General features: G+C 39.6%; 1 protein-coding gene across 2 annotated transcripts in view; it reads left to right on the plus strand.

Moving 5' to 3' along the window:
* Nucleotides 1-2,380: 2,380 nt before the first annotated feature.
* The window catches only part of LOC309694195 (epidermal retinol dehydrogenase 2-like), a 31,390-nt gene continuing 19,328 nt past the window's right edge, over nucleotides 2,381-14,442 (plus strand). For both annotated transcript variants that reach the window (XM_082514056.1, XM_082514057.1), the window contains exons 1-5: nucleotides 2,381-2,528; nucleotides 9,646-9,973; nucleotides 12,781-12,912; nucleotides 13,101-13,200; nucleotides 13,486-13,630. In XM_082514056.1, coding sequence (XP_082370182.1) covers nucleotides 9,653-9,973; nucleotides 12,781-12,912; nucleotides 13,101-13,200; nucleotides 13,486-13,630 — 698 coding nt within the window. In that variant the 5' untranslated portion in view covers nucleotides 2,381-2,528; nucleotides 9,646-9,652. The remainder of the gene's footprint in view (nucleotides 2,529-9,645; nucleotides 9,974-12,780; nucleotides 12,913-13,100; nucleotides 13,201-13,485; nucleotides 13,631-14,442) is intronic.

A 14,442-nucleotide genomic window follows, 5' to 3' on the forward strand; every position in this document is an offset into this window, starting at 1 on the left:
CAAAAACAAACAAACAAAATATCCTCAGCTTCATGATGAGTTTTTCTCTCCTGCTGGGAGAAGGATATACAACATTTGGATAACTGAACTTTGGATTTGTGTCGGTTCCCATAGATACTGACTGCAAAAACGACATCATCCCGTCAGCGTGTTTTTAGTGGCTGAGGCTATGCGCTGGGGATATTACTGCTGACACACTTCCAACAGAGCAGCTACCATAATAATAAAGATAAAAAATAGTTTTTAGCAGAAAAACAAACATCCAAAAAATATTTAGTTTCTTTTTAATTTTATTCAGTTAGCACCAAATCACAACAACCGTTGCCTCAAGGGCTTTATATTGTAAGGTAAAGATCCTAGAATAACACAAAGCAAACAGAGAATACCCCAACAATCAATATATTCATGACATGACAACAATCAGCAAACAATACAACCCCCCTTTGAAGCACTTTGATGACAAGGGGAAGTAAAAACACTATGTTAACAGAAAGAAGCTTCCAGCACAGCCAGGCTCAGGGAAAAAAAGGGATAAAGACACGTTGTGGAAGAGAGCAAGAGATTAATAATAACCAATACTGAAGTGGAGAGAGTTGTGCAAAACAAATAGTGAGTGGAAAACACTCAGTGCATCATGGAAAGCCCCCATGATGGGGCCTGATTATTTAAGACCTTGTATGTGAGGAGCAGGATTTTGAATCCTGGATTTAACAGGAAGCCAAAACAGGAGAAATCTGCTCTCTCTTTCTAGTCCCTGTCAGGACTCTTGCTGCAGCATTTTGGATTAGCTGAAGGCTTTTCAGCGAGTTTTTAGGACTTCCTGATAATAATGAATTACAGTCGTCCAGCCTGGAAGTAATAAATGCATGAACTAGTTTTTCAACATCCACCTAATCAGAGTGATGCTGAGTGAGGAGGAGAGATCATCAGAGGGATGAATTTAAATTTAGAGATATTGTGCAAATGGAAGAAAGCTGTCCTAAATATTTGTTAAATATACATATTGAAGGTGGGCAGCATGGTGGCACACTATTGCCTTAGAGCAAGAAGGTCCTGAGTTCAATTCCACCAACACCTGGCTGTGTATTTGGGATCACTGTCTTGCTGAACAATCCACACTCGTGTCATCTTCATCATCCTGGTAGATGGGAGCATATTTTCATCAAGAATGTCCCTGTAAATGTTTCCATTTATCCTGCCTTCAGTTATGTGAGGCGTACCAATACTGTACGCTGAAAAACAGCACCGCATCATGATGTTCACCACCTCCAAATGCCGCTGTTGGTGTTTAACAGTGATATGCTTTTGACCTTCAAAAGTGTATCACAGCTTCCAAAAAGTTCAACTTTGTTGAGATTGAAAAGGAATTCATCCGACCAGAATATATTCTCCTTTATTTTCCAGGGTTGTCAAAATGTTGTTCTGCAAACTTTGAGCATGCTTCCACATGGTTATTTTCTTGCATGGTAGGCGTGCATACAAGAAGCTATGGCGGTTGATTGCATTGAAACAGCTGTACCTGCTGATCCCAGGTCTTTCTGTAGCTCTCCACATGTGGTCCTTGGCTCTTGTACAACTATTCTGATATTTCTTTTCACTGTTCTGCTTGTAATCTTGCAGGGAACACCTGGCTGTGACCCGATTTATGGTAAAATAATAATTATAATAAAATAATTAAAATAATTATTAGTTTAGAAATTCTTCTATAACCAGTGCCATTGGTACTTTTTGCAACAATACGGCCACAAGTGTGTTGCAGAAGCTCTTTGGTTTTACCCATGAGATATTTGTGTGACACCTTGGTAATGAGACATCATTTTACAGGCTTTATCAGTTGGGACTGAACCAGCTGATATGGATTTGCACTATGTGACAGCATTTCTTGGATCATTGATGATAACTGGTGATGTGTTCAATACTTACTTTACCTGCTGTTTAGTGTTTAACAGCAGGTAAAGTAAGTAAACACACACACACACACACTTCTATATACTTCAGGTGTAACGACTGAATATTAGAATTAGGCTGTTGCCTTCCTTTGAGCTCAACAGTCACCTCTTGAACCATTTTTAAATAGAACAATTGATATTTTCTCTGTAACAGATCACTCTATGTAACCTGGTTTTATGCTTAAATCCCAGCAGATACGCAGCTTCTGAAACCTTCAGCCCTGTAGTACCACAGCATGGCGTGATTAAAGTCATTTAAGTCACACTACTTTCTCATTTTTATGCCTAGTTTGAAAAGGTTAGGTTTGACAGTGTCTACATGCTTAAAGGCATGGAAGCGCTTTAAACATGTAGCATGTGGCTAATTACACGCTGTATGCGTAACAGTAAGCACACGTACTCCAAGTCCCATGATGCATCTGGGCAGAAAACAGGCACAGACACACCCCGCATATCCGTGTTGGTTCTGTTTGATGTGACATCGTGCTTCTTCGCCCGCAGGCTACACAAACTGCTGTGACACAATATTGAACGGCTTGTGTTGGAGACGCGGTGTTGTCCCACCAAATAAAGAGCACGGTACGTTTCCTTTCTCTGCGAACTCTACAGATACTCTTTATTAGTTTCCGTTATCAGTTTGATAACGTTAGCCTATGTGGAGAGCAAAGGTTGACTCAAACTGATGCGGTGTGTGCCAACAAGGCGAGGGAACGGGTTCACTGTCAAACCGCCTGAACGGGACTCTGGGTTTTTGGTGAGTTAATGAAAGTTAATTTCAGCTGAAAGCATCAACGTGTTTCATGATATGCTTGCCTTTTGCAAACGGCTGTAACACGGCAGCGTGTTCAAGCTGGTGTTAAACTGCCAGTGATGCTTCACAACAAGATACAAGTTTTGATTTTTGAGTAAGTTTTTGTCTAAATTCCTAGAACTGGTTACTTTTAGTGAATCATACAAAACTTCATCACCAGAAAATTACTTACCCGGATGTTTGACAATCAACAACTCGAGTTTTAATTGTCCCAGAAAAGCCTGCAGTCGTTTTAAAAAGCAAAAGGTGTCCTGATTACCTTTGACACGAAACCTACTTTCTAACCTTTGTCCAATCGGGACAACAGTTTTCAGAGTTTTGAGGTTTTGACCGTTCAAAGAGGAAGTGGTTGTTGCCTTGCGGTTTGGTGCTGTCTGCAAATTCTGTCTCACGTATAAGGAGGTTTTTGCGAAGGGTGATTTCAGTCTTGTGGCATATATTTAAAAAAGTACACACACATAGAAAAGTACACACATTGAGTTCTCAGGTTTTTCTCACTTACTCATTATAGAAATAAAATCGGGTCCCTGCCAGCTTCTGAAAGTAAAGTAATGCAACCTCTGATGAGCAGCACATGTTGTATTATACAATGTCATTATTTAACACGGTGGTTGATTCGACAGCTGTTAGCTGTCCTTAGCAGCAACACATTGAAGTAATGAATGGCTGTCAGTCTGGCATCATTGTCAGTTTTTAAACAGCGTTGCTTTACGTTGAGCTTTGCAGCCAGTTGTTCATGTACAGCTCTTGCTCTGGTCCACTACAACATTTCAGTCGAGGTCTGGACTTTGACTGGGCCATTGCAGCTCATTGATTCTTCAGCCCTTCTTGTTGCAGGTGTGTTTGGCTCTTTATCATGTTGCATGGCCCATTTGCAGCCAGCCTCTAGATTTTAAACAGATAGCCTTACATTTGACTGTAGGAAACTAAGATAGGAAACGCATTACAATTAGGGCTGGGCTATACCGATAATCACGGTCACGATAATACCGGTGTAATGTTGGGCAGCGATAGGAAAATGAAATATTGCGATAGAATATGGGTAAAACACGCATGCGCAGTTACTTTTTTTAAGTAGTAATGGAGTTACAATATTGTAAACGTAACTAATTACCAGGAAAGGTAACTATTGCATTACTTTAGAAAATGTTTAAATTAGAGATGGCACGATACCACTTTTTTTTATGTCCGATACCGATATCATAAATTTGGATATCTGCCGATACCAATATAGAATAGAATAGCCTTTATTGTCATTTTACAGAGTACAACGAAATTGGAGTGCCACTCCCTTGGTGCAAGTTTCAATAATAAATATAAATGTAAAATATAAAAAGTACAAAAAAAACAATCGTAAGTACTCAAACAATAGTATGTACAATATATACAGGATAGCAGCATTAATATAATGACAGTATGAGTAGCAGCATAATATAATGACAGTGACTGTATGGAATAGGTTCAATTGTTTTTGTGCTTATTTACTACGGTGGTAGCTCTGGGAAAGAAACTATCCCTGAATCTGTTTGTCCTGGTTTTATGTGACCTGTACCGTCGGCCTGACGGTAATAGTTCAAAGAAGTAAAAACGAGCACCAAACTGGAGAGCTAAGAGCCGCTGCACCCGTGCGCGCCGCCATCTTGAATCTGTCAATATGAATCCGATATAGTGTTTTTTAATCAATAAGACTGTTTTTTTTAATATCTTGCTGCATTTTGATAAGTTCATACTCAAGTTTAAATAAACAACAACACTAAAGCTATTCTGTTAAACCTGTATGTAAAAAATACACTGCACCCAAAACATTACATAGTTCAGCAAAACTGATCAATCTAATAAACTTAAACCTGCTCCATCCTCCCTATTCTGGCATTTTAAAGAGTACTTAGCGTAAATATTAAGCAACCTAACTAATAGGGTTGCAAACTCCCAGCAAAAAAAAGGGGGGAACCACGCTCCACCTCATGACGCTTAATCGACATAATCAACTTTAATTTGATGCAGTGTGAAAAAAAATGCACAGAAATCAATTATTTTTCAAGAATAATTAAATAGATTCAACATCTTTCTTCAACAGAACTGCACAGATGGTATCTTTCCAAAGTAAAAAGTACTATAGCTTACTAGGGTATATATATTAGACTTAATAGTCACTATGTACAGTAATTGACTTCTATTCATTTTGCATCAAATTAAAACTTTGGGTGTCAGATAATTATTTATTAAAAGCTCGACATTTTAAATGAGAATAAGAAAGAAAAGTATGTCTTTGTGCCCCCTTTTCCCTGTTAATGCCCTATCGGCCCCCCTGGCTAAACTTTGCTAGATCCGCCCCTGCACAGTTACAGCCGTCAGCTGTAGAAAAAGATCCTGGTGTAGAAAGTAATATTAAATAAATTCTAACAACAGCTTATCAAGCTTAAACGTGCTGCTGTTGTTCAGCCGCTGGTTTCCTCTTTCTGGTGCAAAGTGGACCAAAAGCAAAGAGAGACGGACTCGCCACAGAAAAGCCGATCAGCTGATCATTGATCAGTGTCACGATTGAAGTGGCAGCAGGAGAGAGAGAGAGAGAGGCAGTCGCTCCATAGGTTGTTAAGCTTAACGCTGGAATGCTTTACAAACATTCAGAGATGAACTTACACACTTGCTTTACTTCTCTCTGGGAAAACTTCCTCGGAGATGAAATATTGGTTTGGTAGCGAGGCTGCAAATACACACAGCCGCTCTATCACGTGACCACACTGCTGCGACGTGCTACGGTTATGAGCTGAGTTACGCCGTGTTGCAAGTTTTGTGAGGTGCTTTTTTTTTTTTATATATTTATTGGATCGGATTACATTTTTTATTTCTCTCCGATATCCGATCCAGTAATTTACGTCAGTATCGGACCGATACCGATATGTAATATCGGATCGGTCCATCTCTAGTTTAAATATGTAAAAGAGCTTGGATCCCCTCTTAATGAACTCTACTAAAATATAAATTACTAAACATACTTGAACATACTAAAATATATCTTCAGCTGTTTGTTATAAAAATGAGTTTATTATTAAAGTAAATGGGAACTAGCCTTTTATCTCTTCTAAGAGAAAAATCATTTCTGCACTTCCACTTCAGCTGTTTGCTACCTTTGAATTATCTGGACTCTCCATGACTTTGTCTCATCGCTCTACATATCTGTTTGTATGTCAGCACCCGCCCATGCCTGCCTCTGGTTGATTTACCATGACTACTTTACTCTTCCTCAGCCAATCAGCAGCACTTGTGCAATTGTTTCACCCTCCCTAGCTCACAGTAAGATGAAGACGGCTTTAAGCATCTGTGTGTTGAAAAACAGTAACGCACCCACCGCATTTTCTTGTTAGTAACGGTTACGGCGTTGTAATGATAGAAAAAGTAATTGGTTAGATTACCAGTCGCTGAAAAAAGTTATTTTAATGGCCTTATTCTCATCACTGTGAAGAACATGGCTGCTGGTTTGTGGTACCCCAGATACTCCACCTTCCTCCGTCACTTGGTTTGGCCGTGAGTCTGGCCTGCCTCAGAGACTCCAGGATCGTGGCCACCTGCTCCACATTCTTGGCACAGATGTCGTTGTGGATGATGTTATCTGGGGAGGTGCAGGAAAGTGTCTGGGACTCCGAACAAGCCAAATGCATTACTCTGTGTGTGGACAGGGGAGGCCAGTTAACCAAAGAGTAAAAAGTACAATGGTGAAATATAGCGCTGCATGATCAAGCAGTGTCTGTAAAAGAGCTCACGGGAGTGTTCATATAAGTAATCTCATCATAATCAACGTGAGGTAAGAACGTGGTAGCAAAGTTGTTTTTGATTCATTTCTATAGAAGAACACTACTTTTAATCTGAGCTTTTTTTAAAATTAATTTTTAATATGTGACTTGAGACACATTCATGTATTAAAATAGCTAGGTGTTTATAACCACACAAATTCAATTAGGCAGGTATTTCTTTTAGTTTGCAGACAACATGTGCTTCATTTTGCCAGCATTCAGTACGAGTTTGAGATGGAACAAATGTGACTGAATAATAAATGCAATCTGTAGATGATCAAAATCCAGGGCATTTGAGTTTGTGTGATAGTAAACAACAGTGTCATCAGCGTAGAGATGCAGCAGATGCATTCTGCTCCAAATTATTAATGTAAACTGCAAATAGTGTCGGTCCTAATACAGAGCCTTGAGGTGCACCTTTTGTGACACTTGGATAACAAGAACAATCGTGGACGGCATCGTGAACACTCTGCTTATGATCAGAAAGATAATTTGAAAACCAGTCAGTAGCTTGGTCTGGAAAGCCAATATCTAAAAGTCTGTGACATAACAGCTTATGATGTACTGTGTCAAATGCTTTTGACAAATCTATAAAAAGTGCCACACAGTAAAAGCTTCCACAAAGTCATTTAAAACTTTAATCGAAGCTGTGACAGTGCTATGTTGCTTTCTGAAACCAGACTGATCGGGGGAGAGAATATTATTTTAGAAAAAGATTTGGAAAGCCTCATTCGCACTGAAAAACTACATTTAACATACATTGCTACTACACCATCTTTTCTTGGACGATGAACACCATATCTATCTTGTCAGGTAGGCATTAACATGTAAAATATGTAACCCAGGCATGTTTTTAAAACTACTCAGGTGGGCCAGAATTAGGCTGAATGCCAGAAATGAGTCCACTGTCAGAGGCCATAAGAAGATCATTTGTAACCTTCACTAAAGCTGTTTCTGTGCTGTGATGAGCTCTGAAACCTGACTGAAACTCTTCAAATAAACCTCTGCAGATGATCTGTTAGCTGTTTGACAACTACTCTTTCAAGGATGTTTGATATAAAGGAAGGTTGGAGATTGGCCTATAATTAGCTAAGACTGCTGGGTCTAGAGATGCTTTTTGAGTAAAGGTTTAACTACAGCCAGCTTGAAGGCCTGTGGTACATAGCCGATTATTAGAGATAGGTTGATCATATTTAAGATCGAAGCATTAATTAATGGCAGGACTTCTTTGAGCAGTTTTGTAGGAATGGGGTCTAAAAGACACGTTGATGGTTTGGAGGAAGTAATTATTGAAGTTAACTCAGAAAGATCAATTAGAGAAAAAGAGTCTAACTTAACATCAATGGTACTAAGAGTAGCTGTAGATAATATTACATCTGTGGGATGATTATTGGTAATTTTTTCTCTAATGATAAAAATTTTATTTGTGAAGAAGTTCATGAAGTCATTACTAGTTAATGTTAAAGGGATGGTTGGCTCAACAGAGCTCTGACTGTTTGTCAGCCTGGCTACAGAGCTGAAGAGAAACCTGGGGTTGTTCTTATTTTCTTCAATCAGTGATGAATAGTAAGATGTTCTGGCTTTGTGGAGGGCTTTCTTATAAAGCAGCAAACTATTTCTCCAGGCTAAATGATGATCCTCTAAATTTGTGACACGCCATTTCCTCTCCAGATTACGAGTCATCTGCTTTAGGCTACGTGTTTGAGAATTATACCACGGAGTCAGGTACTTCTGATTTGAGGCCTTAGTTTTCACAGGAGCTACAGTATCCAGAGTCGTACGTAGTGAGGAGGTGAAATTATTAACAAGATGATCGACCTCTGTTGGGGTAGTGTTCAGATAGCTGCTCTGCTCTATGTTGGTACAGGGCATTGAAGATGATAACAGTGGGTGGATTATATTCTTAAACATAGTTACAGTGCTTTCAGAAAGACATCTATTTTGATAAAGTCTACTCTCCACTGCTGTGTAATCAATGATTGTAAATGTAAATGTTATCAGGAAATGATCAGACAGGAGAGGGTTTTCAGGAAACACTGTTAAATGTTCCGTTTCTATGCCATATGTTAAAACAAGATCTAGAGTGTGATTAAAGTGGTGGGTGGGTTCTTTTACATTTTGAGAGAAGCCAATTGAGTCTAATAACAGATTAAATGCCATGTTGAGGCTGTCATTTTTAGCATCTACATGGATGTTAAAATCACCCACAATAACTGAGCATTAAACCAGATTAAAAACAAAGAGTTCTGATAAAGTCTGAGTAAGGCCCAGTTGGATGACGGGCCGCAACAAAAAAACAGGTAGTGTGCATATACTTTCTCCTGGCTGTGTTTGACATCATTATTTAGGGCTGTGCTGATAATATGGTATGGTATTACTTTTTATGTGATTGTCGTATCACAGTGTCATTGTTATAGCAATGCTATGCGTTCACATCTTCAGCACACACAATGGAACAAGCACAGACACACAGGCATGTCTGAGAGGGAGAGCTATTCAATCTTCAATACTGTGTAAAATAAACTTGTTTCACCACTTAAGACAAAAAAACTTTTCTCCTGCTATATATGCACTATGATGCAGCTCATGTCAGATTTGCACTCCAAACGAGGTAGTGTATGATAAATGAGGGGCGCTTGCTGATTGTACTCATTATTTATTTACACTTATAAATGGTCCTGCCTGCAAGTTGCCAGTATCAATGCTGATACACGGTGCATTCAGAAAGCATTAACAGCACATCCCTTGTTCCACGTTTTGTCACGGTACAGCCTTTTTCTTAAATTATTATTGAAATGGTGTCGGTCCTAATACAGAGCCTTGAGGTGCACCTTTTGATTATGATTATTCCTGAATTCATTTTTCACAAAATTCTATAATGCCCCAAAACAACTTGCTTTGAAGTTCTTTTAAATTCATTAAAGACAAAACTAAAAAGAGTCATAGGAATAACACAAAGGTTTCTGTAATCTGACTGAAGCTACTTGTATAAAAAATTGGAGGAAAATCATTTCATCAAGATTTCCAGTCTTATTCATAATACCAGGAAACATTTGTTTTGTTTTTGATTGATGTCTCTCTTCTTTCTTTCCAGATTCATTATGAATTTCTTCTTGGAAACCATCAAAGTACTCCTTTTGTCCATCTGGTACAATGTGGAGTCTTTCATCTACTTCTTTGTGCCAAAGAAAAAGAAGAACATTGCTGGTGAGGTGGTGCTCATTACAGGAGCCGGTAGTGGAATCGGCCGTCTCATGGCTCAGGAATTTGCAGCTTATAGCACCGTGCTGGTGCTGTGGGATATCAACCAGGAAGGGATGAAGGAAACTGCTAGACTGGCTAAAAGTAATGGAGCCAGTCGAGTCCACTACTATATCTGTGACTGCAGTGACAAGAATGAAGTTTACAGAGTGGCTGACCAGGTAAAGTTTCTGGGTGAACATTAGACCGACGTGCCTGTAGTGCAACTGGCATCTACTTCGTTTTTGACTTGAGTTAACATCGATGTGTACGTGCAACAAGTTAACCACCTGAGCTTATTACAACGTCCAAACTTTCAGTGGCTTGAAAATAAAAATACATTATATTAGTCTAAGTAGTTTTAGACCTTTTAACTTTTGTATTCAAATGATTTTAAGTCTTCAGAGAAATCTGTGGTTTCCCTCATTGTCTAATTCAGGTTCATTGGGGGTCTGGAGCCTATTGTAGTGGGTGAAAGATGGGGCGCACCTTAAACACGTTTCTACTTGTTGCAGGGCTAACAGAGAAATGACCATTAAGAGTCATAGTCACAATTTAGAATCAGCAGCTAATCTAACCATATATTTGTGATGGGTGAAGCTGGAGTACCTGGACTGCTACACAGAAAAGTCCCAGGAAGCCAGTGCTTTTAACTGTAGGACGTAATTGCTGTGCAGCAACAGTGCTAACCACTGGATCAACATGTTACTTACTTTGTTATCACACTGTCTGATCCATTCACTTTAATTCAGTTTTTTGGCTTGTGACAATGATGCTATGGTTGCACAATTATAAGAAACCATATGAAAAATTTATGACATACAAGTTGTTCATAATTTCTGCAGGAGTTAGCAGAGCTGCGTAAACGTTTGCTCATTAAGACCCCGTTGAATGCTAATGATGTGTTAATTCTCTCCTACTTAACAGCACATGGAGCTTTTGCACTTATGAGTAACTCGCTCTCTCACACTCAGCCACACACACATAGTGATACACTAAAATTAAAATTAGCTGCAGACAGCTTGAGTAATGCCGTCCTTTGCATTGTTGACTTTTCATTTATTTGAAATGCTGGTGCAAAGTGGCAATGACAGCAGTCGTGTTAATCACAGTGGCTCCTACAGCAGCTTTTCCCTCATCGTTAAAGTGAAGCTCCGCATATTTTAGGTATAATTCTTTAGGGCAAAAAACCCCAAAACAATAATAAAAATAATCCAAAGACTAAAATGCACCTTTCTCTGACTCAGCAATTAATTAATTCATGTTTTATATTAAGACTTTTGCTTTTTGTACACATCTGTATACATTAGCAGTACGGTTAAATAATTGATTTGTCCTTTCATGTGTAGAAACATGAGTCAGCAATAACCATCGAGTACAAGCATCACTTCCTGCCTTCTGTCTTGTTTGGGTCTAGATCAGCGTTTCACAGGAAGATTTAACACTGAAAAATGTAAACAGAATGAATATACAGTGTAGGAAGCTGTAAATGAACGGACACTCACACTACTCCCCCGATAGTGTTGCTTAGCGGCGTTACTACTCGTGGTGTCATTGTCCACGTCACAGGCGTGGGATCGCTTTACCTTGGCCACGCCCGCTCCGGCTGAGGAGCCACCACGGGCCGTTTTAAGTGTAACTGTAACCATCCAAACATGTTTCTCTCTTTGCATACTCTCTCTTGATTCAGTTTGTTGTCAGAGGTTTTCTCTAAGATGGAAGCTGACAGGATCTTTGTTTTATCACTTTATTGGGAGGCTTTTATTTTGTGTACCATAATGAAATATTTTCTAGTCAGTGTAACATAATGTAGTGTGTGTTTGATCTCCAACTGAATTGTGAATTGGTGCTATTTAAAATTTAACTAAAAAGTGAATCTAAATGTTATGTAGACTGAGCCTGCAGCGCTGTGAAAAACTGTTGGCCCCGTCCTGATTTCAGGTTTTTTGTATGTTTGTCACACTTGCATGTTTGAGCTCATCAAAGAAATTCAAATATTAGATGATCAAATATTAGTTACATGACACACAAACAGGAAGGCTTTTAAGAGGGAAGAAAAATCCATACCTACATGGCCCCATGTGGAAAAACTGATATACCCTGATCTGATTTAAATCTGATTTAAACTGATATACTGGTATACAAACCCCCCGTTATAACAAATTCATTGTGGTGTATCACAGCATTGTAACGCTGAGTTCAATGCCAATTTAGCCACATCCAGGCCTGATTACTGCCACACCTGTTCTCAATCAAGAAATCACTTTGAATAGAACCAAAAAGATCCTCAAAAACAAGACGACATGGCACGATTCAAGGACATTGAGGAAGAAATGAGAAGCTAATTGAGATCTGGAAAAGGTAATGAAGCCATTTCTAAAGCTGTGGGACTCCAGTGGACCACAGTGAGAGCCATCATCCACAGATGGCAAAAGCATGAAACTGTAGTGGACCTTCGCTGTTCTCTTAGGGTAATTTTGGTCGGCCGGCTTTTCCTGAGAGGAGTCATCCGAGATCACCAAAGACCCCAGAACAACAACTGCAGGCCTCACTAGCCTCAGTTAAGGCTACTGTTCATGACTCCACAATAAGAAAGAAACTTGGCAAAAATGGCCTGCAGAGCAGTTCCAAGACAAAACCCACTGCTGAGCGAAAGGAACATAAATGCTCGTCTCAGTTTTGCCAGGAAACATCTGGATGATCTCCAAGACTTTTAAGAAAATACTCTGTGGACTGACGAGACAACACTTTTTCACACCGCTGTATGTTTGAGTTATGTCTGTGCATCACTGAGGCAGCTGAGAGAACAACAACAGCTCTTCGTCTAAATCACAGATCAATTTCAAGACAACACAGATTGTTTGGGAAATCATAGAATCTCTTTTCCTCATGCATATCCTACAGCTGTTGTACATTTTACTTTGGAGTATCTTTTTTACAAAATGATATTTATTCATACGTGATGGTTTTTCTTCATTCCTTCATGTAGGTGAAGCGAGAGGTGGGTGATGTCAGCATTTTAGTGAACAACGCCGGCATTGTGACAGGAAAGAAGTTCATGGATGCTCCTGATTCACTGATTGAGAAGACCATGGATGTCAACATCATGGCTCACTTTTGGGTCAGTCAGTAAAGGACATGGACAAGTCTCCACATGATTTTACTAGCAGATTAGACAACACTGTGATATTTAATTTGGCATTAACGTCTCCAGTTGATTCTTTAGTAGAATTTAAGAATGAATACGGCCTTTTCTGTTACAGCAGGTGATTTGGTCTTTTTTCCCCCCCCTTTTCTTTCTCCCCTCAGACCTACAAGGCCTTCCTTCCTGCTATGATTGCCAACAATCATGGGCACCTTGTCAGCATTGCCAGCTCTGCTGGACTAATAGGAGTCAATGGATTGGCAGGTGTGTTTTCTTCCCTAAACATGTGATGCATCTCAGTAATTCTAAAGTTGAATGTGTTGGATGAATCCCCTGTTTGACACGTGGAGCTTGAGAACATGACGTATTCTTTAATCTATTTATTGTTTTTATTAAGGACTGAATTATTTATTAAGCCATCAGTGTAAAAGTGCATACTCCCATACGTGATCATTTTAACTAAACAAATACACTTTCTGGTATTGGTGAAGTAACCTTATTTAAGGAACATCTCTTTGTAATGCTTTGTCTTATACCTTCATTCTGCAGACTACTGTGCCAGTAAATTTGCTGCAGTAGGGTTTGCAGAGTCTGTGGGTCTTGAGCTGCTAGCAACTGGGAAAGATGGTGTCAAAACTACGATTGTATGCCCGTACTTCATCAACACCGGAATGTTCGATGGATGTCAAACTAAGTAGGTCATGCTACATGGTTTCCATTTTTATGGTTTCAAATGTCACAGGTGTCATTAAGAACCTGTACAGTGGTTTTCAAAAGTATTCGGCCCCCTTGAACTTTCCCACATTTTGTCACATTACAGCCACAAACATGAATCAATTTTATTGGAATTCCAGGTGAAAGACCAACACAAAGTGGTGCACACGTGAGAAGTAGAACGAAAATCAGACATGATTCCAAACATTTTTTACAAATAAATAACTGTAAAGTGGGGTGTGCGTAATTATTCAGCCCCCTGAGTCAATACTTTGTAGAACCAGCTTTTGCTGCAGCTCCAGCTGCCAGTCTTTTAGGGTCTGTCTCTACCAGCTTTGCACATTTACAGATTGAAATCTTTGCCCATTCTTCTTTGAAACAGCTCCAGCTCAGTCAGATTAGATGGACAGCGTTTGTGAACAGCAGTTTTCAGATCTTGCCACAGACTCTGGATTGGATTTAGATCTGGACTTTGACTGGGCCATTCTAACACATGGATGTGTTTTGTTTTAAACCGTTCCATTGTTGCCCTGGCTTTATGTTCAGGGTCGTTGTCCTGCTGGAAGGTGAACCTCCGCCCCAGTCTCAAGTCTTTTGCAGACTCCAAGAGGTTTTCTTCCAAGATTGCCCTGTATTTGGCTCCATCCATCTTCCCATCAACTCTGACCAGCTTCCCTGTCCCTGCTGAAGAGAAGCCCCCCCAGAGCATGATGCTGCCACCACCATATCTGACAGTGGGGATGGTGTGTTCAGAGTGATGTGCAGTGTTAGTTTTCCGCCACACACAGCGTT

The sequence above is a fragment of the Aulonocara stuartgranti genome (genome assembly GCF_965226115.1).
Source record: "Aulonocara stuartgranti genome assembly, chromosome: 18".
NCBI classification, from domain to species: domain Eukaryota; kingdom Metazoa; phylum Chordata; class Actinopteri; order Cichliformes; family Cichlidae; genus Aulonocara; species Aulonocara stuartgranti.